This window comes from Haematobia irritans, chromosome 4 (assembly GCF_050003625.1).
Source record: "Haematobia irritans isolate KBUSLIRL chromosome 4, ASM5000362v1, whole genome shotgun sequence".
Classification (NCBI taxonomy): Eukaryota; Metazoa; Arthropoda; class Insecta; order Diptera; family Muscidae; genus Haematobia; species Haematobia irritans.
In genome coordinates this window covers 202,170,798-202,198,126 of record NC_134400.1, presented here as the reverse complement: position 1 = coordinate 202,198,126, position 27,329 = coordinate 202,170,798, and the positions used below count along the sequence as shown (strand labels likewise).

The following is a 27,329-nucleotide window of genomic DNA, read 5'->3' as shown; positions in this document are numbered from 1 at the left end:
ATATGTATATAATTTTATGTACACACTCCATATATTTTATATGTATTATTGACTAAATGAGCGAATATATTGTGTGAAACTAGATAATTGACCGAAAAATTCAACTTGTTGTCTTTTGTATGATGGATTATGATGATTTTAGCAAACATAATTGCAATTTCATACACTGAAAGAAATTTCTAATATACAATTAGAAGGAAATATTTAAATTTATTAATATTCTACACTGAAAAAAAAAGCATGCCCGGTTCCAAAGATTTTGTCTTTACTTTAAAAAATTTGGTATTGATTCCGAGCCAAAGAAGCGGAGAATACAAGTAAGGATACTTTTAAGACACAATTCTCTTTTAAATTTGGGTTTTGTGTACTTGCTTCTAGGAAGCAAATTTTAATTTTTCGCTTTCTCATCTTTTTTTCTTCATATGCTATCAAAGTCCTTTAAAAACGAGTTGACGATAACTTTATTTTCCAAATTAAGACTCGACTTCCAGTAGAAATTATGCTATGTTTCAAGTAAAAAACTTCTTTAAAATAAAGTTTTGAAAAACGTGTCTTATATTTGAACGATTTTTTGCTTTGTAGTCAAGATGCAAAAAGACAACCAATTTAAAGACAATTTCATTAAATTTAAAGAATTTTTCTGAATTGTTAAAGTCAAGTTGACCTTAGCCCAAACATTTTTTCTTTCATGTTACGATACCTCAAGTCCTCAAGCCCTCCTTAGGGCTTCACGAAGATAAATTTAAAGATTTCACCTATGAGGACTATATCAGATTCTGGATTTATAAGAACCATTTTTGTTTTAGTTTTAGAGGAATCATTAACATCTCTTGTAAGTGTGCAAGAAAATTATAAAATAACGTCTTGATTTGAAATCTTAAATCTGTAGAAGTAAAATCTGGAAATTTTACATTGAGTTTCAAGTAATTTTCATGATCAGTGCGCCTTCTACACCCTCAAGAAGTGAAGTCGGTCTATATGGAGGCATTACCAAATGGACCGATAAAAACTTAATCCGATACACGTTTTTGTGAGCCTAAAATACTAGAACATTTACAATTTCAGGCAAATCAGATAAAAACTATGGTTTCTAGAAATCCAAGGAGTTAAATCGGGAGATCGTTCTTATGGGGGCTATACTAAAATATGGACCGATACTCACCGTTTTCGGCACACCACTTTATGACCCGAAAATACCTCTAGATTTCCAATTTCAGGTAAATTGAATAAAAACTGCGGTTTCTATAAGCCCAAGAAGTAAAATCGGGAGATCGGTCTATATGGGGGCTATGCCAAGATATGAACCGATACTCACAATTTTTGGCACACGTATTTGTGGTCCTACAATACCTCTAGATTTCCAAATTCAGGTAAATTGAATAAAAACTGTGGTTTCTATAAGCCCAAGAAGTAAAATCGGGAAATCTGTCTATATGGGGGCTATACCAAAATATCGACCGATACTCACCATTTTCGGCACCCTCTTTATGGTCCTAAAATACCTCTAGATTTCAAATTTCAGGCAAATTGGATAAAAACTACGATTTCTATAAGCCCAAGAAGTAAAATCGGGAGATCGGTCTATATGGGGGCTATACCAAGATATGCACCGATACTCACAATTTTTGGCACACGTATTTGTGGTCCTACAATACCTCTAGATTTCCAAATTCAGGTAAATTGAATAAAAACTGCGGTTTCTATAAGCCCAAGAAGTAAAATCGGGAGATCGGTCTATATGGGGGCTATACCAAAATATGGACCGATACTCACCATTTTTGGCACACGTATTTGTGGTCCTACAATACCTCTAAATTTCCAATTTCAGGTAAATTGAAGTAAAATCGGGAGATCGGTCTATATGGGGGCTATACCAAAACATGGACTGATACTCACCATTTTTGGCACACCTCTTTATGGTCATAAAATACCTCTAGATTTAAGGCAAATTGGATAAAAACTACGATTTCTATAAGCCCAAGACCCCAAATCGGGAGGTCGGTTTATATAGGCACTATATCAAAACCTGGACCGATATAGCCCATCTTCGAACTTGACCTGCCTGCAAACAAAAGACGAGTTTGTCCAAAATTTCAGCACGATTGCTTCATTATTGAAGACTGTAGCGTGATTACAACAGACGGACAGACGGACATCGTTATATCGTCTGAGAATTTCTCCCTGATCAAGAATATATATACTTTATATAGTCGGAAATCGATATTTCGATGTGTTACAAACGGAATTGAAAACTTATTATACCCCCGTCACCATTCTATAAAAATTATAAAAAAAACGTACTGTATACAATAATTTTGCAAGTACTGTATAAATTGTGATCTCCGTAATACTACAATAACTAGCCCAATCACAATTGTTCTCTCTCTCAGTTATTCAGTTTCTCTAACCGTTATATGCAGTGTTGCCAATTTGGTGCTTTTAGCACAAAATTTAGTGCTTTTTGATTTCTAAAAGGCACCAAATTGCCTTTTTGGTGCCTTTTCAAAAAAAGCACCAACTTGGTGCTTTCTGGCATTTTCATTTAGTGCTTTTGGTGCTTTTTTTATTTTGAACAGTATTAAGTTTAATAGATACAAAAATTTTGATTAGACTTTCAAGAGCCGAAGAAACTGAAATTTATTGCCAAATATAGAATTCGATTGTTATGAAGTTGGTATTGATTATTTTTTAATTAATATTGTCATTTTGGGTATTCTGTAGGAAAGTCGAGTCATGAATGTCGAATTTTTGAATTTGATAAAGATGTCATTAAAAACGTTAGTATTAAATCCACATAAGCACGCACAACTTAAATAAGCAATAGACTCCTTCCATATATTAATATTTTGAAAGTTGAAAAACATCACTGATCAAAATGAATTTGACGAAAGCATTAAAACTGATGAAGGTGTATACTTGAATAGCGGTTCATAATGGTGAGTACTAAATTTGAGTTTTGCGCTAAAGTGAAAACTATATCAGTAAAAATGGGCATAAAATTATGCATAGTTGCTGCAAATTTTATTATAACTTGATGGGGAGTAGCCAAAAGCAAATTTTCACAAAGTTTGTATTCCTTAAAATGATTTATTAAAGGAAAGTAATTGTGAAAAAATTACTATTTTAGCGGCTAATAATACCCACCTTAACTTCTTGAAATTCAATTCACAAAAGTTCTATAATACATCTTCGGAAGGTTTTTTTTTTTATTATTTTTTTTTTAGTAGAGCATTTTCGATTTTGTGGTGGAAGGTGGTATGTTAGAATTTAGAATATTTTGTTTGGTGCTTTTTGGCCTTGGGGAGTTGGCAACACTGGTTATATGGCTTCAAATGACGTTAGTACTGTATACAAAAACATTTATATACAGTAAACTGTGAACTCGGTAATATCACAAATCTCCGTAATACTATTAAAGCTGGACCAAAAATAATTCTTTCTATCTCAGTTACTCGGCTTCTGTAAACATTTCGTTATAGGCATTCAAATTCTTAAGAACAGGCGTATTGTTGTTATAGCACATATACCAACTCAATACAACATACATTTGTAAAAATGGGTTACAAACACGGTTGCCACAAATGGTAGATTTTGCAAAAATTGAAAAAATTATTTTTGACAAAACTTTCTATTGAAATAAAATTTTGACAACATTTTCTATAGAAATAAAATGTTGACAACATTTTCTATACACAGAAAAAAATTTCACGAAAAATTTCCAATTAAAATTTTAATTGAGTTTAAAAAAAAAAATATTCAATTAAAAATTTAAATTGAATCAACAAATTTTTTAATTGAGACAAAAATCAATCACGAAAATTAATAGTATCTATTAATTTTTTAATTGAATCAATTAATTTTTTAATTGACCTTCAATTAATTTTTTAATTTCTGTGATTGAAGACATTTCAATTAAAAATTAATTGGATCAATTAATTTCGTGATTGAATCAGAAACATTTTTTTTGTGTGTAGAAACATAATTTTGACAAAATTTTCTATAGAAGTACAATTTTGACAAAAATTTTCTATAAAAATAAAATAAATAAAACCTTTCATTCGAAAACATTTCTTTCAAAAACTCCAAAATAGGATTTTTTTAATTTGGTAGATATTTGGTAAAATTTCCTTGAAATTTTGGTAGATTAATTTTGGCACAAGTGGCAACCGTGGTTACAACATGGCTTCAGTCTTTATAATCTTTCTTTCGAAAACAATTAAATTAAATGATATTAATTATAAAAATAATGTTTGGTAATTTTACTTAGTTTAAGAGAATTTGCTCCACTACTGTAATTAATGTTTTTTAATTTAATTTAATTTATTTTGTTGTCTTTCATTTTATTCCTTTGAATTAAATTAAATTTATTAAAATATTATTTTGTCAACTTCATTTGTTTTATGGATTCTATGGAAATAAGCTTGGACTTGGGATCAATAGTTTGTGTGTGTGTATTAAGGAATTTTGAGTGAATTTTGAGTTTGTAGTGAAAACAAGTACTGCCAGAGCATTGGCGAACGGAACAAATACAACACAAAGTTTATTAAATTTCCAATGAGTGAAATTCGACATGTAATTGTCTAAAATGTAATTTAGCTTTTTTTATGTTAATTAATTCTTTTTATCATTTATTACAAAATTAAAAACTAGCACTAGCTACAAAGGCTATCGGCTTATAATTTAATTACAAATCCTTTATATAGAGAGCAAATTATCATACAGTCTTTTGAAACCTTCAATAAAGCAAACTCTCTCTCATAATTGTTAGTACTCTCTCTCTCTCTCTCTTTCCATATAACTTATTCACCCAACCACCAATAAATACTACAAACAAACCTTCTAGAACACTTATATTTTTCCCACTAAACAGTATAACCTAAACGTCGAAAGTGTTATGGTGGGGTTCAATCCCTGGCATTAATGTGGAAAATATATTATAGTAGTGTCGGTTAATTATTTTAAGTATTTAAATTGCCCTTCAAATTGCTGTATGTGTGGTTGTGATTATCATTAAAAAATGATTTTCTCTGTGTGCCTATACGATGTTTTATATACATATATGTCCATGTGTATGTGTATATATCTACATATACATCTTTACCACATACATAAAACCACATATTCGAGTCATCTTACTTTGTGCGAGGACCTCACAAAACACCGAGAATCTCAATGACAATGAGTTGAGTTGGTGACAAACCAGAAAAAAAACTGTTGATGTTGTTTGGGATCTCGTTTAGCTTGAAATCCTCAAAATATCGGCTAAAGAAAAATGACAGAAAAGGAAATGTGTACAATATATGAGTCTGTTGTCATATAGGCTAGTGGTGGTTTACAGCTAGTCAATGCAAGAGAGTTGTTTTGTGTGTTTGGGTCTGTCTTGTTTATTTTGTGATGAATACTGGGAACATCGACAGAACAGCGGGCTTCAAATAGAATAAATAAACACACCCACCCAAAAAAAAATTGAAAACTTGTTCAAAAGCCTCTAACGGGGCAACCTATATGAAATATTGCCTGGCTGTGAGTTGTTATATTGGGTAGTCGAAAAAAAAATTTTTCGTATTTCTAAAAAAAATTAAATAAAAATAATAAAGAGATTTTGTATAGAGTTGTATAATTTTTAAATTAGACTTCTTACTTTTAAGACATACAACTGACCAATATTTTCCATAATTACATCGACTTTTTCAACGATAGGTTGACCAGAACAAGTTGCATTTTTAACATTGATTTTTTTTTAAAGAATGGAAGAGGAACATTAGTGTACTAAATGGTGTTTAAAATGCCACATTTCCAAATCCATATGATATGGCACAATGTGGTTGACGTATATAACTCTAATCACATCTATTGGCAAAATACGGCAAAATTTTTTCCACTACCCAATATATGTTGGGATTTAATGGTAGTAGCTAGCTAGCTGGTAGCTGTAAGCCATACAGTGCCAAACAATATTGAGTGAACACATATCGACGTATAGCTCATGAGTACACTAAAAAAATATTTAAAATATAATTATAATGGAATTTCGGTGTTTCCAGTCATTATTTGGTTTAAATTAGAGGTGTGCCCTTGACACGAAATTGTCGTGACTCACGAAAATTTTCGTGATTCGTGCGTGAGTCACGCTCATGACAACAGCGTGAGTGTGCGTGAGCGTCATTAACAAACCGAAATGTCGTGTATGAGTCACGAAAATAATATCTTCGTGAGTGTGCGTGAGTAACGAATTACACTCACGAAAATATTCCTACTCACCAATATAAAACGCTTAAGAGTTAAATTCTATTACAATTTTAGTGACACCTGGTATGTTAAGAGTTTAATAACACTCTCGATTTTAATAATGCTCATATTTTCAGACACTTCGATAAGGTAAATTAATCATAAAATTATTCGTGAGTCACGATATTTTTCGTGATTCACGGTATTTTTCGTGAGTCACGACGTTTTCGTGCGTGAGTACAAAGTTTCTTTTCGTGAGTGTGCGTGAGTCCTACCAAAAAATATCGTGCGTGAGTATGATTTTTCAGTCGTGAGTGTGCGTGAGCGTGAGTAAACTATTACTCACGTGCACACCTCTAGTTTAAATGAACTTCATATTATTTCTTATACCCTGCGCCACACTGTGGAACAGGGTATATAAGTTAGTGCATATGTTTGCAAAACCCAGAAGCAGAGAATGAAGCCGACCCATTTTTGTCGGCGGTGGCTGACACTAAATTTTTGCCTCTGGCGGCGGCGGCTTGGCGGCTAAGCCGATAAAAAATTGTCTTTTCGGCGGCGCAAAATTATCTATTATAAAATCAATTTTAAGTTTTCCGAATTGTAATGAGATTAGTTGTACAACCAATCTTACAATCAAATTTACATTTCATTCAAATTTTTTGAGCTAAATTTTTGTAAAACTATTCTAGCAACTTGGATTAGATGAAGATGGAAAGTTCAAAATTTTGGCAAAAACTATAACAAATATTATTAAATTTTTCTGATGTAAATCAATATTTTAGATTAATTGGTGGCTAAATTTGAGTCGAGATGAGTCGACGTATTCGGCGGCGGCGTCGACTGCTAAAAACGGGTCAGCGACAGTTAAAATCGGCGGCGCGACTCGGCGGCTTCATTCTCTGCCCAGAAGGAGACGAGATAGACATATGGTGTCTTTGGCAATAATGCTCAGGGTGGGTCCCTGAGTCGATCTAGCCATGTCCGTCTGTCCGTCCGCCCGTCTGTCTGTGAACACATTTTTGTGATCCAAGTCTAGGTCGCAGTTTAAGTTCAATCGCCTTCAAATTTGGCACAAGTTCGTGTTTTGGGTCAGAATAGAACCCTATTGATTTTGGAAGAAATCGGTACAGATTTAGATATAGCTCCCATATATATCTTTCGACCGATATGCACTTGCATGGACCCAGAAGCCAGAGTTTTATACCGATTTGCTTGAAATTTTGCACAAACATAACACTTGGTTGTATAGTCAAGTGTGCAAAATTTGATTGAAATCGGTTCAGATTTAGATATAGCTCCCATATATATCTTTCGCCCGATATGCACTTATATGGACCCAGAAGCCAGAGTTTTAGCTCAATTTGGTTGAAATTTTGCATTAGGAGTACAATTAGTAGTGTAGTCAAGTGTGCTAAATTTTATTGAAATCGGTTCAGATTTAGATATAGCTCCCATATATATCTTTCGCCCGATTTTCCGTCATATGACCACAGAGGTGAAAGTTGTAGTCCGATTTACGTGAAATTTTGCACAGGGAGTATAATTAAAATACTAAGTATGCATGTCATATATGTTTTTCCGATTTAGGCAAAAATGGCCAAAATACCCACATTTTCCTTATAAAATCGCCATTGCTAAGTCGAAAATTTGTAAAAGTGACCGATAAATCATAAATACACTTACACAGTTGCATCAAAATTGGTTCAGATTAAAATGTATCCCATTTTTATACCCTCCACCATAGGATGGGGGTATATTAACTTTGTCATTCCGTTTGTAACACATCGAAATATTGCTCTAAGCCCCATAAAGTATATATATTCTGGGTCGTGGTGAAATTCTGAGTCGATCTGAGCATGTCCGTCCGTCCGGCCGTCTGTTGAAATCACGCTAACTTCCGAACGAAACAAGCTATCGACTTGAAACTTGGCAGAAGTAGTTGTTATTGATGTAGGTCGGATGGTATTGCAAATGGACCATATCCACTTTTACGTATAGCCCCCATATAAACGGACCCCCCAAATTTGGCTTGCGATTGCTCTACGAGAAGCAAATTTCATCCGATCCGGCTGAAATTTGGTACATGGTGTTAGTATATGGTCTCTAACAACCATGCAGAAATTGGTCCATATCGGTCCATAATTACATATAGCCCCCATATAAATCGATCCCCCGATTTGGCTTGCGCAGCCTCTAAAAGAACCAAATTTCATCCGATCCGGCTGAAATTTGGTACATGGTGTTAGTATATGGTCTCTAACAACCGTGCAGAAATTGGTCCATATCGGTCCATAATTACATATAGCCCCCATATAAATCGATCCCCCGATTTGGCTTGCGCAGCCTCTAAAAGAACCAAATTTCATCCGATCCGGCTGAAATTTGGTACATGGTGTTAGTATATGGTCTCTAACAACCGTGCAAAAATTGGTCCACATCGGTCCATAATTATATATAGCCCCCATATAAACCGATCCCCCGATTTGGCTTGCGGAGCCTCTAAGAGAAGCAAATTTCATCCGATCCGGCTGAAATTTGGTACATGGTGTTAGTATATGGTCTCTAACAACCATGCAGAAATTGGTCCATATCGGTCCATAATTACATATAGCCCCCATATAAATCGATCCCCCGATTTGGCTTGCGCAGCCTCTAAAAGAACCAAATTTCATCCGATGGTGTTAGTATATGGTCTCTAACAACCGTGCAAAAATTGGTCCACATCGGTCCATAATTATATATAGCCCCCATATAAACCGATCCCCCGATTTGGCTTGCGGAGCCTCTAAGAGAAGCAATTTTCATCCGATCCGGCTGAAATTTGGTACATGGTGTTAGTATATGGCCTCAAATACCCATACAAAAATTGGTCGAAATCGGTCCATAATTATATATAGCCCCCATATTAACCGATCCCCAAATTTGACCTCGGAGCCCCTTGGAAGAGCAAAATTCATCCGATTCGGTTGAAATTTGGTACGTGATGTTAATTTATGGTATCCAACAACCATGTATGAATTGGTTTATATCAGTCCATAACAGTCCCATATAAACCGATCCCCAGATTTGACCTCCGGTGCCTTTTGGAGAAGCAAAATTCATCCGATCTGATTGAAATTTGGTACGCGGTTTTACTATATGATATTTAACAACCATGCCAAAAGTGGTCCATATCAGTCCATAATCATATATAGCCCCCATATAAACCGATCCCGAGATTTGGTTTTGGAACCTCTTGGATGAGCAAATTTCATCCGAGTCAGTTGAAATTTGGAACATTGTGCTAGTATATGGCCGTTAACAACCATGCCTAACTAGGTCCATATCGGTCTATAGTTATATATAGCCCTCAGATAAATCGATCCCCAATCACACAAAAATTGGTCCATATCAAGTTCATAATTGTATATAGCCCCCATATAAGCGTCACCCATATTTTAATTCTGGCTCCCTACGTACCGTGCAAAAGTCCATATCGATTCGTAATTATTTGTAGACTTACATACATTTTTGTCTACTATATATATCACGTGTGGACTAACTCACAATTTAGAAAACGATTTAAGATACCACAACCCAAGTAATTCGATTGTGTATAACAGTCTATCGTAGAAGTTTCTACGCAATCCATGGTGGAGGGTACATAAGATTCGGCCTGGCCGAACTTACGGCCGTTTATACTTGTTTTTTACTAACATAGTGTACTATCTCAGGGCATTAGCCGACTTAAACTTTAAGTCTATAGAATATAAACTTTTGTTCAGATGGGGTCAGATTTATATGTATGTATTTGGGACAAAAACCTTTATATATAGCACCCAACACATTGGACGGATTTCATATGGTATCGAAAATGAGGATCTACAAAGTGGCGCAGGGTTTAAAATAGTCGGCCCCGCCCGAATTTACACTTTCCTTACTTGTTTTTTTTTTTCAATCATGGAAATGACATTAACACCATAGCAGTTGGTTAAAAAAAAAATAATTAATCCAATTAATGTAGGTGTTTCTACAGAGATTTTCTGTAAGATTGCTAGATATTTTTGAAATTCTTTCTGTGTGCCCGATGATATTTTGCAGGGTTATAATAATTTTTAAAAACGAAGTGAATAAGAGAAATATTGCTTGAATTCCAATTTCTTTCTGTGTACATGTATGTGTATACGAATAGAACCGAAAGAATATTATGAAATTCATGAAAAATATTTAATTTCCTTTTTTTGGAGTATTATTCTGGTAACGGAATTAGTTTACTCTGACGGACTGCTCTAATTTATGGTTTAATAGTAGTTCCAGGTTCTAGTTGTCATGATGGCCATCATCATATCTCTTTGTATTTTCGCATAGCATGCCTGCCTGCGTTTGACACCATTGCTAGTTAGTTGGTTATCCACAAAAGCCTGGCAGTATATAACCTACATATTTTTTTTGGTTCATTATTTCAAGACAATATTGCCTCAAGCCCTGTACAAACAAATAGAAAAACTCATATTTTATTTTTCTAACCATAATACCAAACACATATTTTTTCCTAGATTCATAGAAAATTAGGAAAGTAAAAAAAAAAAAAAACAAACTGTCAACATTAACTAGAATAGATGAATGGTAGGCGTTTAAGAAATGACACAATATGTATAACCCTAAGGCTATACTAAGGTTATCTATAGGGGGTAATAGGAAAATAAGCGATTTCCTGACATACACAATAACCGGATATATGGAATATAAAAAGACATAAAATTCATAGAAAGAAGACACGGCAAAGAGTGTCAAGTATAATATTTGTATTTTTATAAAGATAAATTCAAAAGAGAAATATAGTTTCGGCTCTAGGAGGTTTCTTTAATCCGATCATGGTAATAACTATTCAATTTTAATTTATAATTGGGATTGCTTCGTAAAAAACGGGGTTTTGTTGATATTCCATCTATGGGTACAAATCTGCGTATACATTATAATAATACAAAATCGTATATAGTACGTATACGTTACATGAATATATATTCTAATAATATTACTTATACGTCAACTTGGTCAAATATAAAATGAAATTTATGGGAGAACAGGAAAGAATAGAGAATGGCATGGATAACTGACTGATAAGTTTCCGGTCTGACACATAGATGGCGTCGCTAGTATTAAATGCATATTATTTTTATATAGTACCAACCTTCAAATGATTCGGGTCAAAATTTGACGTCTGTAAGTTAATTAGTTTGTGAGATAGAGCGTCTTTTGTGAAGCAACTTTTGTTATTGTGAAAAAAATGGAAAAAAGGAATTTCGTGTTTTGATAAAATAATGTTTTCTGAAGGGAAAAAAATACGGTGGAAGCAAAAACTTGGCTTGTTAATAATAAGTTTCCGGACTCTGTCCCAGGGAAATCAACAATAATTGATTGGTATGCAAAATTCAAGCGTGGTGAAAAGAGCACGGATGACGGTGAACGCAGTGGACGCCCGAAAGATGTGGTTACTGACGAAAACATCAAAAAAATCCACAAAATGATTTTGAATGACCGTAAAATGAAGTTGATCGAGATAGCAGAGGCCTTAAAGATATCAAAGGAACGTGTTGGTCATATCATTCATCAATATTTGGATATGCGGAAGCTCTGTGCAAAATGGGTGCCGCGCGAGCTCACATTTGACCAAAAACAACAACGTGTTCATGATTCTGAGCGGTGTTTGCAGCTGTTAACTCGTAATACACCCGAGTTTTTCCGTCGATATGTGACAATGGATGAAACATGGCTCCATCACTACACTCCTGAGTCCAATCGACAGTCGGCTGAGTGGACAGCGACCGGTGAACCGTCTCCGAAGCGTGGAAAGACTCAAAAGTCCGCTGGCAAAGTAATGGCCTCTGTTTTTTTGGGATGCGCATGGAATAATTTTTATCGATTATCTTGAGAAGGGAAAAACCATCAACAGTGACTATTATATGGCGTTATTGGAGCGTTTGAAGGTCGAAATCGCGGCAAAACGGCCCCATATGAAGAAGAAAAAAGTGTTGTTCCACCAAGACAACGCATCGTGCCACAAGTCATTGAGAACGATGGCAAAAATTCATGAATTGGGCTTCGAATTGCTTCCCCACCCACCGTATTCTCCAGAGCTGGCCCCCAGCGACTTTTTCTTCTTCTCAGGCCTCAAAAGGATGCTCGCAGGGAAACAATTTGGCTGCAATGAAGAGGTGACCGCCGAAACTGAGGCCTATTTTGAGGCAAAACCGAAGGAGTACTACCAAAATGGTATCAAAAAATTGGAAGGTCGTTATAATCGTTGCATCGCTCTTGAAGGGAACTATGTTGAATAATAAAAACGAATTTTGACAAAAAAATGTGTTTTTCTTTGTTAGACCGGGGACTTATCAGCCAACCTGTTAAAATTACATTTGATATAAGTTCACACAGATCACAGTAGCTATCAATTATCATCTACTTTCTATAGTTCAGACAAAATTTTCTATAGAAATAAAATTTGGACAAAATTTTCTATGGATATAAAATTTTGACAAAATTTTCCATCACAATAAAATAATATATTTTGAAAAAAATTTCTATAGATATAAAATTTTGACAAAATTTTCCATAGAAATAATATTTTGAGAAAATTTTCTATAGAAATAATATTTTGAGAAAATTTTCTATAGAAGTAAAATTTTGACAAAATTTTCTATAGAAATAAAATTTTGACAAATTTTTGTAAAGAAATGAAATTTAGAAATAAAATTTCGACAAAATTTTCCATAGAAATAATATTTTGATAAAATTTTCTATAGAAATAATATTTTGAGACAATTTTCTATAGAAGTAAAATTTTGACAAAATTTTCTATAGAAGTAAAATTTTGACGAAATTTTCTATAGAAATAAAATTTTGACAACTTTTTCTATAGAAATCAGATTTTGAGAAAATTTTATATAGAAATAAAATATTGACAAAATTTTCCATAGAAATAAAATTTTGACAAAATTTTCTATAGAAATAAAATTTTGACAAATTTTTCTAAAGAAATAAAATTTAGACAAAATTTTCTATAGAAATAAAATTTTGACAAAATTTTCTATGGAAATAACATTTTGTCAAAATTTTCTATGGAAATAAAATTTTGACAAAATTTTCCATCACAATAAAATTTTCACAAAATTTTCTATCGCAATAAAATTTTCTATACAACTAAATTTTCACAAAATTTCCTATAGAAATAAAATGTTGACAAAATGTTCGATAGAAATAAAATTTGAACAAAATTTTCTATAGACATAAAATTTTGATAAAAAATTTATAGAAATAAAATTCTGAAAAAAATTTCTATAGAAATAACATTTTGACAAAATTTTCTTTAGAAATAAAATGTTGACATAATTTTCTATAAAAATAAAAAATTGACGCAATTTTCTATGATAATAAAATTTCGAGAAAATTTTCTATAGAAATAACATTTTGGCAAAATTTTCTATAGAAATAATATTTTGACAAAATTTTCTATAGAAGTAAAATTTTGACAAAATTTTCTATAGAAGTAAAATTTTGACAAAATTTTCTATAGAAATAAAATTTTGACATCATTTTCTATAGAAATCAGATTTTGAGAAAATTTTATATAGAAATAAAATATTGACAAAATTTTCCATAGAAATAAAATTTTGATAAAATTTTCTATAGAAATAAAATTTAGACAAATTTTTCTAAAGAAATAAAATTTAGACAAAATTTTCTATAGAAATAAAATTGTGACAAAATTTTCTATGGAAATAAAATTTTGACAAAATTTTCCATCACAATAAAATTTTCACAAAATTTTCTATCGCATTAAAATTTTCTATACAACTAAATTTTGACAAAATTTCCTATAGAAATAAAATTTTGACAAAATTTTCTATAGAAATAAAATTTTGACAAAATGTTCTATAGAAATAAAATTTGAATAAAATTTTCTATAGAAATAAAATTTGAACAAAATTTTCTATAGGCATAAAATTTTGATAAAAATTTTATAGAAATAAAATTCTGAAAAAAATTTCTATAGAAATAACATTTTGACAAAATTTTCTTTAGAAATAAAATGTTGACATGATTTTCTATAAAAATAAAAAATTGACACAATTTTCTATGATAATAAAATTTCGAGAAAATTTTCTATAGAAATAACATTTTGGCAAAATTTTCTATAGAAATAATTTTTTTTGTATACAGAAATAAAATTTACACAAAAATTTCTACAGAAATAAAATTTTCTATGACATCTTTAACAAACAAACAAAATGTTTTATAGAAATAAAAGTTTGATAATAATTTTATAGAAATAAAATTCTGACAAAAATTTCTGTAGAAATAAAATTTTGACAAACTTCTCATAGTAATAAAATATTGACAAAATTTTCTATAAAAATAAAAATTTTCTATGATAATAAAATTTTGAGGTTGACGATTGACAATTGAAAGCTTAAGAATACAACAAAATATAAGACGAACAATGAACTTAAAAGAAGATATGGACAACATAAGTGCTGCTTACAGTGTTGCAATACCCCACCCCGGCTGTGATATTAGTTTTAATTTATATTTTATATGTTTCGTGTATACTATTATTCATTGTAATTTAAATTAAAATAATATTAGAAGTGGAAATGTTTATGGTGTTGTAAAGAGTACAAAATTATGTGTGTTTTTATTTAATAGACGAATTCCCCTGATGAAGAAAACAAAAATTGTCGAAACGTTGGGAACAATGCAATGCAAAGTCTTTTTATTTGCGGAAATCAACCTTAGGTCTGATAGCTTAATCATATGGGAAAATTTAGAAATTTTTTTATGATAATAACATTTTGACCAAATTTTCTATAGAAGTAAAATGTGGATAAAATTTTCTATAGATTAAAATGTGGAAAAAATTTTCTATTCGACAGTTAGTAGAATCCTACCAAAAATGGTAGATTGGTAGAATACTTGATGTTTTGGTAGATTTTGTAAAATATTCCTCTCCAAGTAAGAGGAACATAAATAGAAAAAAATTAAAAAAATTTCTATAGAAATAAAATTTTGACAAAGTAAAAAAAAAAAAAATTGACAAATTTTTCTATATAAATAAAATTTTGACCAAAATATTTTTTTGTAGTACTTTGGTAAAATTTTCTTTAAATTTTGGTATATTAGTTGTGGCTCGAGTGGCAACCGTGATCAAGACATGCGAGTATAAATGAGAGGACAAATAGTAACTGTAGTCGGAATTCACCATGATCAAAGAGAGTGTGTATTTTAATATCACAAATGCACTAACTACTCCTAAGCTTTGCTCTTTGCATATCCAAAACAATCTAAATACTTTCATTGATACACGTGTCGCTAGAATAAATACAACATCCTAAAAGGCAAACGTCTCTTCTAAATATTACAAACAACAAAAACTCGGGACTAGAGGTGTGCACGTGACACGAAATTGTCGTGACTCACGAAAATTTTCGTGATTCGTGCGTGAGTCACGCTCATGACAACAGCGTGAGTGTGCGTGAGCGTGATTAACAAACCAAAATGTCGTTCGTGAGCGTGAGTCACGAAAATAATATCCTCGTGAGTGTGAGTGAGTAACGAATTACACTCACGAAAATATTCCTACACACCAACATAAAACGCTTAAGAGTTAAATTCTATTACAATTATAGTGACACCTGGGATGTTAAGAGTTTAATAACACTCTCGATTTTAATAATGCTCATATTTTCAGACACTTCGGTAAGGTAAATTAATCATAAAATTATTCGTGAGTCACGATATTTTTCGTGAGTCACGGTATTTTTCATGAGTCACGACGTTTTCGTGCGTGAGTGTGTGTGAGTACAATTTTTCTTTTCGTGAGTGTGCGTGAGCGTGAGTCCTACCAAAAAATATCGTGCGTGAGTGTGCGTGAGTAAACTATTACTCACATGCACACCTCTACTCGGGACACGAAACATACATAGAAAAGTTGTTTGATATTCTCTTTGCTTGGCTTGGCTATGCGATCACTCTATTCTGCTTCTTAAATTCTCCATCTCTCACCTACTTACATCACTAACTTAAAATATGAAATGGTGGTGGTTGGTTAGAGTAGAGTAAGCGAACAAATGCTGAAGTTTTTAGGAGATGTTTGGAATGAGTCTTTGGGAGAAAATACTTTTCAGTAATTATTCTCAATAAGGACAAATATTTTGATACATATATATGTTTTGAGACGACTTGTGTAGGCCTTTAGTGTACAATACTAGAGATATCGAGTTTACATTAATTCGGAGAATAAACAAATTCCCAATTCAATATTTCAATAAGATTTATAGTTAATTTTTTCTCATTAATGTAATATTACAATTAAATTTTATTGATATTGATATTAATGTTCTCACATTTTAATCGTCTCTACTCCCGGAATTCCCTTGGATTATATGGAGCAAAAAATAAATAACAAAAAAAAATCCAAAGAATGATTCATATAAGATGATTATTGTGGACAACATAATTATGTAATGTAATTATTGTATTAATAAACGAAACGAAAACTATTGTTTTCAAGTTGAGGATTACACTGTCAAAGAAATTTATGGAGGGTTGAGTGGACGGAGTATGGTTGTTTTGTAGATTAGGTTAGTATAGGTTAGGTATAGTGCAGCCCGATATTTCTCACTTATTAGACTATTCAGTCCATTGTGATACCACAGTGGTGAACTGGTGACTGATTCCATGTTTAGCTCAATGACATGGGACCTCCTTTTTATAGCCTAGTCCGAACGGCGTTCCACATTGCGGTGAAATCATTTAGAGAAGCTTTGAAGTACTAGGAAATATCACCAGCATTACTGAGAGGGGATAATTTGAAATTGAAATTGGGAGGAAACTCGGTTTTTTTCGTTATAATAAAAATATATTCTTATGAATTGTGATTCCGCAGGGGGGGGTATATGATACCAATACCTACTTCCCCTCACTCCCTACTATCTGTATAGAAATTGAAGCCAGTTTATCTAAGGACAATAGATGCAACATGGAATTAAGGAAATCTGTTTCTGCCTTGCTAAACGTTTCTTAAATCGTCCATCTAAATAGTCAATTGCCAATAATTCCATTATAGGTCTAACTACTACCGAATATAGCCGCAATGCTCAATTAAGCCTTAAATTTTTCTGTACTGTCTATTTCGAAAGAGGCTGAATGAGTTTTTATTTTGTGTCCACAAAACACAAATTTTGCATTGCATCGTTGCTGGTGATGAAAAAGAGAATTTTGGAATCTAAATAAATTTTTGTAGGATTTCTGTTTACCTGGTTTATGAAATAATTGCTGTTTTTCGTACACATCTTTTATTTAGAAATTGGGTAAACAAATTTCACCCATTTTGATTTAGGCTATTTTCGATATTAATATCTCATTAACAAAGTTTTATGCTAATTAGAATAATAAATTTCACATACATTTGATACCATGATTTACGATGCTCCTCTAGATGGCCATTCGTCTGATTATCATCGGAACAACAAAAACAGGAAAAATTATCCGTTTTACAGCCGCCACAGGGCATTGACAATGATTTGTGTTGCATTGTTGCGTTATGCCTTTTGATTATACCGGAATTATCGTACATTATGTGGTTTTAGTTAAACACCTACACCTGTACACACACACATGCACATTCGCACAAATTCAATGAAACTACTTTTTTACACCACCGTGGTAGATAAAAACTTGAGAGAGAGAGAGAGGTTGTAACTGAACTATAGACAGGTAGCACTCTTTGTCTTTTTTTTTTTTTGTAAAAACTTGTATTTCCAAGACAATCGGCCTATGGACTAATAGGTGATAATAATAACCGTATCACAATCACACTTTATTTGCCTTTATTTGTTTATTTCACAGTGGGTTGATTGGCAGACTGCTGGGTTGTTAGTTACTAGGCTTGGCTATCTCTCTCTCTAGCTATGCGTTAACACATAACAATGACAATTGACAATTAAATAGCACAAGTGTTAACAACAATTTAAACATTTCGAATTTTATTTGCCAATAAGAACAACGACAACAATGCTAGAGCTTTAATGGCTATTTTGTTTGTTTTTTTTCACTTTACTTTGAGTTTATCACACCGGCTCCGATTGCTCCAGTTCCGTGTAGAACGTTTTTTTCGTCACGTTAAAAACACAACTAACTGATTAAAAAGTGAGTAAGCAAGTGAATAGCCTCATGTTCAAGAAAATCCTATATACTCTCTGTACGCACACACACACACACTCGGTCATATAGAACCCCAATCATATAACTCTTAGCGACTCATGCAAACATCAGTGCCATTTTTTTTTCTTTCTTGACCGTTATGAAAGGAAGAAATGATGACAACATTACAATGACAGCTAAAAAGAGAATATGTCATTTGTAGAGAAATAAAGCAAAAAAAAAAACTGAAATCTAATATTGATATATAGCAGAAGAATAGATCATTACAACACAGTGGGATGGATAGGCAACTTTATTTATATTATAATTTTTTTGAAATTTGTTATGATAAATACTGCAATAACATTCTGGAACGAACCAACGCTTAAGGAAATAATCTTTTGCAAAGAAGCTTGAGAGATGAGAGAGAGTCTTCTATAGACGTTGCAGGTTGCAGGTTGCAGGTTGCAGGTGACTGAAATTTGAATAATTTCCTTTTACGAAAATATACTACACCATAATAAATCGTTCTTAGACTATTCTTAAATTTGACGGTAAAGGTGACGTATTTGTATCATTAATCCAGGAATTACTAATTTTTTATGCCAACAGAGTAAATAGTCAAAGACCTGTATTATAAGATGTCATGGCATCCACACCTACGTTGTTTATTCGCTTAATTTACCTTAAAGGAATTTCTCTGAAATGACATCCGTTTTTGTCAAAGATTTCATTTTATGGAGAAAATACCATCCCTTGTTTTATTACACACAAAAAAATATTTTTCTGATTCAATCACGAAATTAATTGATCCAATTAATTTTTTAATTGAAATGTCTTCAATCACGAAAATGATAGTATCAATCACAGTTTTAATAGGGCATAGAAAAAATCCTTGATTAAAAAAATAATTGATGTCATTAGCAATTTTCAATTAATTTTTTAATTGATTCAATTAAAAATTTAATTGATTTTGAATGCAAACCCCAATTAATTTTTTATTTAAAAAGGTAACTATTTTTAACTATTTTCTGAATTGGCTTAGAGTTTTTATTTTGATCAAGAAATGTTCATCACTTTTTTTAACTGACTTAGTCTTCTGAATTTGATTAAAAAGTTAATTCTATCAATTAATTTTTTAATTAAAAATTTTAAAATGTTCAATCATTGACTTAATTAACCTAATGTTTCTACCTTGATTAAAAAGTTAATTGTATCAATTAATTTTTTAATTGAAAAAACATTCAACTTCAATTAACTTTTTAATTGGAAATATTCTGGTGATATTTTTTTCTGTGTACGCATTAACCACTGTTCCGTTCGGCTGCTATAGAGAATGTTAGATATAAAATAAAATCATTGTTGTAGGAATTCAATTGAAAATATTGTCATTGCATGTTGCAAATGAAATGCAATTAAATTAACGAGAAGCAACGGAAATCAAATACAATTTCAATTACTTCTTCAACATTTGCCATATTATTAGACGTAATCCTCCATATACAATGAAAATGTGTCAAAATATTTAAGGCTTGATTTTTGTGAGAGAGAATGAGAGAACAGCTATTATGGGATACGGAGAGAAAGAAAAACAAAAAAACAAGTGTTCAAATGTGCGAGAGTTAATGGTTATAGAGAGTTAATGGTCTATTTAGAAAAATTGATATTATCTTCAAAAAATAGAGAATAGCAAACAAATCACATGTCATTGATCATATCATTTGTTATCATTATAAATGAAAATTTAACGAGAGAGGGAGAGAGAGAAACCAATAAATTTTTGTTGCCAACCATTCAATAAATAGTGGACATGAAGTAATATTTTAGTTTACAAAGGAGACTATTGTTAATAACAATTGTAAATCTATACGATTTATGGATGTACACTGAAAACAAAAACTTTTTTTGATCAATATAAAATTAAACATCTATCATGTGTAGCCAAAAAAAGATTATAACGTTTCGTGTTGTATAAATTCGATCGGGTTCAATTAGATTCGGTTTTGTTATAGTGCGTAAAATGTAGGTACTAGCATAGAGAAAATACGCTATATCTTTTTTCGAAAAAAAAAACATTGTTAAAAGCAAAAGAGGGCCTTTTTGAAAAAAACAAGTAAGGAAAGTCTAAACTCGGGCGGGGCCGACTATATTATACCCTGCACCACTTTGTAGATCTAAATTTTCGATACGATATCACATCCGTCAAATGTGTTGGGGGCCATATATAAAGGTTTGTCCCAAATACATACATTTAAATATCACTCGATTTGGACAGAATTTGATAGACTTTTACAAAATCTATAGACTCAAAATTTAAGTTGGCTAATGCACTAGGGTAGAACACAATTTTAGTAAAAAACAAGTAAGGAAAGTCTAAAGTCGGGCGGGGCCGACTATATTATACCCTGCACCACTTTGTAGATCTAAATTTTCGATACCATATCACATCTGTCAAATGTGTTGAGGGCTATATATAAAGGTTTGTCCCAAATACATACATTTAAATATCACTCGATCTGGACAGAATTTGATAGACTCTACAAAATGTATAGACTTAAAATTTAAGTCGGCTAATGCACTAGGGTGGAACACAATGTTAGTAAAAAAATATGGGAAACATATAAATCTGAAGCAATTTTAAGGAAATTTCGCAAAAGTTTATTTATGATTTATCGCTCAATATATATGTATTAGAAGTTTAAGAAAATTAGGGTCATTTTTTCAACTATTCGACTAAGCAGTGGCGATTTTACAAGGAAAATGTTGGTATTTTGACCATTTTTGCCGAAATCAGAAAAACATATATATGGGAGCTATATCTAAATCTGAACCGATTTCAACCAAATTTGACACGCATAGCAACAATGCTAATTCTACTCCCTGTGCAAAATTTCAACTAAATCGGAGCAAAAAATTGGCCTCTGTGGGCAAATGAGTGTAAATCGGGCGAAAGCTATATACGGGAGCTATATCTAAATCTGAACCGATTTGGCTGATATTTTGCAAGTTTTTCGAGACTCATAAAATATTCGGATGTACGGAATTTGAGGAAGATCGGTTGATATACACGCCAATTATGACCAGATCGGTGAAAAATATATATGGCAGCTATATCTAAATCTGAACCGATTTTTTCCAAAATCAATAGGGATCGTCTTTGAGCCGAAACAGGACCCTATACCAAAGTTTAGGACAATCGGACTAAAACTGCGAGCTGTACTTTGCACACAAAAATACATCAACAGACAGACGGACAGACAGACAGACAGACAGACAGACAGACAGACAGACAGACAGACATACGGACATCGCTAAATCGACTCAGAATTTAATTCTAAGACGATCGGTATACTAAACGATGGGTCTCAGACTTTTCCTTCTTAGCGTTACATACAAATGCACAAACTTATTATACCCTGTACCACAGTAGTGGTGAAGGGTATAAAAATGGGAAACATTTAAATCTGAAGCAATTTTAAGGAAACTTCGCAAAAGTTTATTTATGATTTATTGCTCGATATATATGTATTAGAAGTTTAGGAAAATTAGAGTCATTTTTACAACTTTTCGACTAAGCAGTGGCGATTTTACAAGGAAAATGTTGGTAGTTTGACAATTTTTGTCCAAATCAGAAAAACATATATATGGGAGCTATATCTAAATCTGAACCAATTTCAACCTAATTGGCACGCATAGCAACAATGCTAATTCTACTCCCTGTGCAAAATTTCAACTAAATCGGAGCAAAAAATTGGCCTCTGTGGTCATATGAGTGTAAATCAGGCGAAAGCTATATATGGGAGATATCTCTAAATCTGAACCGATTTCAACCAAATTTGGCACGCATAGCTACAATGCTAATTCTACTCCCTGTGCAAAATTTCAATTAAATCGGAGTAAAAGATTGGACACTGTGGTCATATGAGTGTAAATCGGGCGAAAGCTATATATGGGAGCTATATTTAAATCTGAACCGATTTGGATGATATTTTGCAAGTTTATCGAGACTCATAAAATATTCGGATGTACGGAATTTGAGGAAGATCGGTTGATATACACGCCAATTATGACCAGATCGGTGAAAAATATATATGGCAGCTATATCTAAATCTGAACCGATTTTTTCCAAAATCAATAGGGATTGTCTTTGAGCCGAAACAGGACCCTATACCAAATTTTAGGACAATCGGACTAAAACTGCGAGCTGTACTTTGCACACAAAAATACATCAACAGACAGACAGACGGACATCGCTAAATCGACTCAGAATTTAATTCTAAGACGATCGGTATACTAAACGATGGGTCTCAGACTTTTCCTTCTTGGCGTTACATACAAATGCACAAACTTATTATACCCTGTACCACAGTAGTTGTGGTGAAGGGTATAAAAATCAAAAATGATTCGAAATTAAAAAAAAAATATTTTTTTTCAAAAAGTCTTAAGGAAACGTTTTCATGCTAACTCATACGATTCGCAGTTCTCCGGTATGTTCCTATGGCCAGTCACCCATATTAGGCGAATTTTGTACTGCTCAGCCATATCGTTGTGAGATGTGCGGCATCTCACTAGAGCTCGACCAAAGAATCGGCTTCGGCATTCGGCCAAGAATTGGCCTTCGGCGTCAAGAGGCCGATTAACTGAAGACGAAGTTTTTGAATAATTTATTTTATTTCGAATTATCACAGTGTTGTATTTGTCTCAGTCAAAACACCTAGTACAAATAAATCCTAAAACAAAAAATTTATAAAAAAAACTTGTTCGTCATAATATCAAGTTCTAAAAGAAGATTATAAGATATGATCTGAATTACCTTTTATTGTAGTTTTTTATGCCTTTGTTTAATAAATTATGCTAATATTGAACTAAAAGACGCCAAATTACTTTAAGTAAAAATTTCAGTAAAATAAACAGATTTGGCCGATTATTACATTTTTGCCGAACATTGACTTCAACCACAAAAAAATCCGCTTCGGTCGAGCTCTATATCTCACGAATAAATGTTTAACCGATACCTTCAATTGAAGCGGGCTTTTCTGTATAGATATGAGCTTTAACATGAGCATTTTAAGCCCCCAAAAGACGTTATATAGCACGATCTAGGCGGCCAATTGACCAATTGTCCGAGTGTGGAATAAAATGAAATAGAAAAAAATCAAATATTCAAATCAAATTATCTAAGTGAAATAAAATAGTCGCCGAACGAACAAGTCAAGCTTTTGCATTTTGGGAGCAAAAAAAAAAAAGTGGGATATCATCTCACTGTAGAGCTCATTCACAGTTACGGCCCAATGATGCAATCAGTCCATTAACCGCACCATACTGTGACATTTTCTAGGTGCATTGGTAGCTTTTGTAATGCATCTGGCTGATCTTCACTCCATAATCGCAAGTTCTGCTTATTTACGTACCCCTTAAGCCAAAAATGAAATTCGTCGCTGAACACAGTTCGCGTGCGATGAACTTTCTTAAGAGAACACACATTTTAATAATAAAATTCAATAAATTGCAAGCGTCGTTCGTTTGTAAGATGATTCATGCGCCAGCTGTTTTTGAACCAGTGTTGCCAAATACATTGTTCCGATTTGCCATTCCGAATATCAAAATATGGGGGATAGAGTCCATGATCAATCTCGCTCAAATTGTGTGTGTGTAAACCTCTACCCAGCAAAAATACTTCAGCAGTAAGAGTTTAGTTGCGCTTTTTGGTATACAATAAAGTAGGCAGTGCATCCAGACTGCATGAATCGATGGCAATAACGTAAACGAGTAATGAAACTAGTTTATGATCATTCGTTTATGTTATTGCAATCAATTCATGCAGTATAGATGCATGAAAGGTAGTGATGTTTTCCTTCACGCCAACAATGATATACTCAAGATTATATATCACTTCTGAGCAACGTTTCTATTAAAATGAGCAATTATATCAGCGCTATGTAGAAGCTGCTCTAAATCGGGACATCGCCCACAAAAATCAGCGCTGATTCGGTTGTTTTGTAAGCAGTTGGTACTGCCTCTCTCCCTTACAATCCTGCTGAAATAGTGCTCCATTTTTTGCTGGGTATCCTGTATGTAAGCCTGTATGTGTATAGTACAAATTTTATCCCAATCGGATATCGTTTATTTCATATTTCCTAAAATTAACAAAATGATCCATTGCAAGTAAACCCAACTCGAAAAAAAAATCAAATGTTTTATCCCATCAATCTTCACAAAATGCTTTTCTACTTATTTTGTAACAAAAAAAAAACCAGCATAGTACAAGCATTACCTTTTGGTGATTGAAGTAAATTGCGTGTTAAATACTACCGAGGGAACAACAATAAGTACAAACGTTTTACGAGTTAGATAGCTCACTTGACCCACAACACTTACCCTTAGCCACATGGTCAAACGTAAACCAAAATTTTTAAACGATGCCAATCGTTTTGAATCAAAGTCAATTGTGTGCTACACGCACACACACACACACACCAGAAATCGCCATTGTAAACAAACAGCATATTCAAACCGCATTTCCCTCATCTATGTTCTACATACTCTTTTACTTTCTCTGCCTCTCTGTTACTCTCTCTCTCTCTCTCTCTCTATTTCACTTCTTGTTTACTTGAGCTAGTAACAAAAAAAAGATTTCTTTATTAAACCGCAAAACCATATGGAAATAGAGAAAAGTTTATCAGAATTGTAAAGTTTGGTTTGTTTGTTTATGCAAATAGAGAATACAAGTAAATACACCCTTTACCCCTCCTAAAAACAGTAGTTTTGTATTAAAAATTACAGCTTCGATTTTCCGCATGGCATGAATATAACCATATGCATATGGAAATGAGTTTTTTTCCTTGATTTATTTGCTAATATTCTATGATCATTTTGTTTGGTTTTTCTTTTCTTGTTTTTGTTTTGTTTATTGGTCAGTAAGTCACATCAACTTACAGCCACAGTCCATTATGACTAATCATAAATTTAAAATAGCGAGAGAGAGAGAAAAAAAAACTTATCAGACTTTTGAGTAATATCGTTTTGCTGTCGTAGTCACAGAAGAAGCATTTAATAACGAACTCGAAATATATGAAAAATCCACTATAAAATGATAACGAATCAAAGGAAAATAAACAAAGCGAAAGAAAAAACAAAATTACAAATTACCAATAACTTCTAGATTTTTTTTTGTTTATACATTTTTTAGGAATTCATATGTTTACTACACCATACATGTATATGGAGATACTGTCATATAAATATCGTTCATTATTATGGTTTACGGTTTTGCATTGAAAACGAGAGAAAGAGAGCGTGCAAAGGACACAATGGCAACATTTCTACAGTACAAATAATTATAAATAAAATTAAAAAAATTGAGAATTGGCCAAAATATTTGAATTTTATCATATAGCGCTCAATTCTGAATTACAATTCCCTGAGCATTTTTTTCCTATTCTTCCTTGTTCTTTCCCTACGTTTTAGAATAGGAGGATTTTATTCCCAGGGAAAATGAATTCCCAAGGAATGCATTGCCCAGCGAATATTTAGAATTGGGCTACTAAACTTTTTAAAACGAGAAAATATCAAATAATTAATTTTTGTAGAGTTCAAACGAATCGGTTTTTTTGGCAGAAGCCGATGTTCGACCAAAAAACAATGACCAGCCGAAGCCGATTATTTCCTTGAAAATTGTAATTACTCCTTAAAATTGTGTTAGGGTCATTTGATGACCCGCATCGTATTTTTCATCAGCTCATTTCTTACTTTTGGAATATAAATAAAAGTTCTTACTAGTAAGTGCATGAATTGTTGACATATACTGAATTCTTGCTGAGTAGTAAGAACTTTTAATTATATTCCAACAGTATGAAATGCGCTGATGAAAAATACGATGTGGGTCATCAAATGACCGTAACGTAATATAAGGGTTAAAGAAATTTGCTATGTTTTAGTTCAATATTGGCATATTTTATTCAACAGAGGCATAAAAAAACACCAATAAAAGGTAATTCAGTCCATGTCTTATAATATTCTTTAAACACTAACAGACCGTTTAGTATTCAAAATTAAGTAGTTTAATATTATAATGACAAACAAGGATTATATTTTTTATTTTCTTTATTAACAAAATTTTTTACATATATTTTGTTTGTAACAAAGAGTTTTATAATTTTTAATTTAATTTTTATTTTATATTTTTTTTTACGTTTTATTTGCACTGGGTTTTTTGACTGAGACAAATTCAGGGACAATTCGATATGAAATAAATTATTGAAAAGGCTTCGGTTTCGGTTAATCGGCTTCTTGACTCCGAAGGCCGATTATCGATTTTTGGCTGAATGCCGAATCCGATTCTTCGATCGAGCTTTAAATTTTTGTTGGATAAACCCTGATACACATAATATTTTTTTTTATAAATTATTTCAATTGTGAAACACTAATACACTATAATTAATTTTATTTTGTATAAAATACTAAAAATAAACTATTTATAATTATTTGTAATAAAATATGTTATGCAATAAAAAATAGGGAATTTTTCGAAATATTCTAATTAGTACACACAGAGAAGGAATATGATCCCTCCAACATATTTCAAGAGCAAAATGTTATTTTTGGATGGTGACCATGTAACATGTTTGTCGCAAAAATGTTGTTTTCTCGGCAAACATAACATGCTTTCCGAAAACAGATACATAATTTCCGAGAAAATAACATGGTTGCAGAGAACATGTTACATGGTCACCATCCAAAAATAACATTTTGCTCTTGAAACATGTTGGAGGTGATCATATTCCTTCTCTGGGTGTAATTGAACAGGGTGGCTTCTTCTAAATGGGCGTTAGCAAGGGACGATGAGATCTTGATGAAGAAGAGCATAGTTTGATAGACGCCAAGTCTTGAATCTTTCTTTTAGTATTAGTGGACAGAAT

At 32.4% G+C, this 27,329-nt stretch overlaps 2 protein-coding genes across 2 annotated transcripts in view; both read right to left on the bottom strand.

Annotated features, from left to right (window-relative positions):
* trio (trio Rho guanine nucleotide exchange factor) overlaps positions 1–27,329 on the bottom strand; it is a 217,648-nt gene that overhangs the window by 49,520 nt on the left and 140,799 nt on the right. The window lies entirely within an intron of this gene.
* The window catches only part of LOC142233404 (uncharacterized), a 29,378-nt gene continuing 29,276 nt past the window's right edge, over positions 27,228–27,329 (bottom strand). Inside the window, exon 5 of the mRNA XM_075304302.1 lies at positions 27,228–27,306. Coding sequence (XP_075160417.1) covers positions 27,228–27,306 — 79 coding nt within the window. The remainder of the gene's footprint in view (positions 27,307–27,329) is intronic.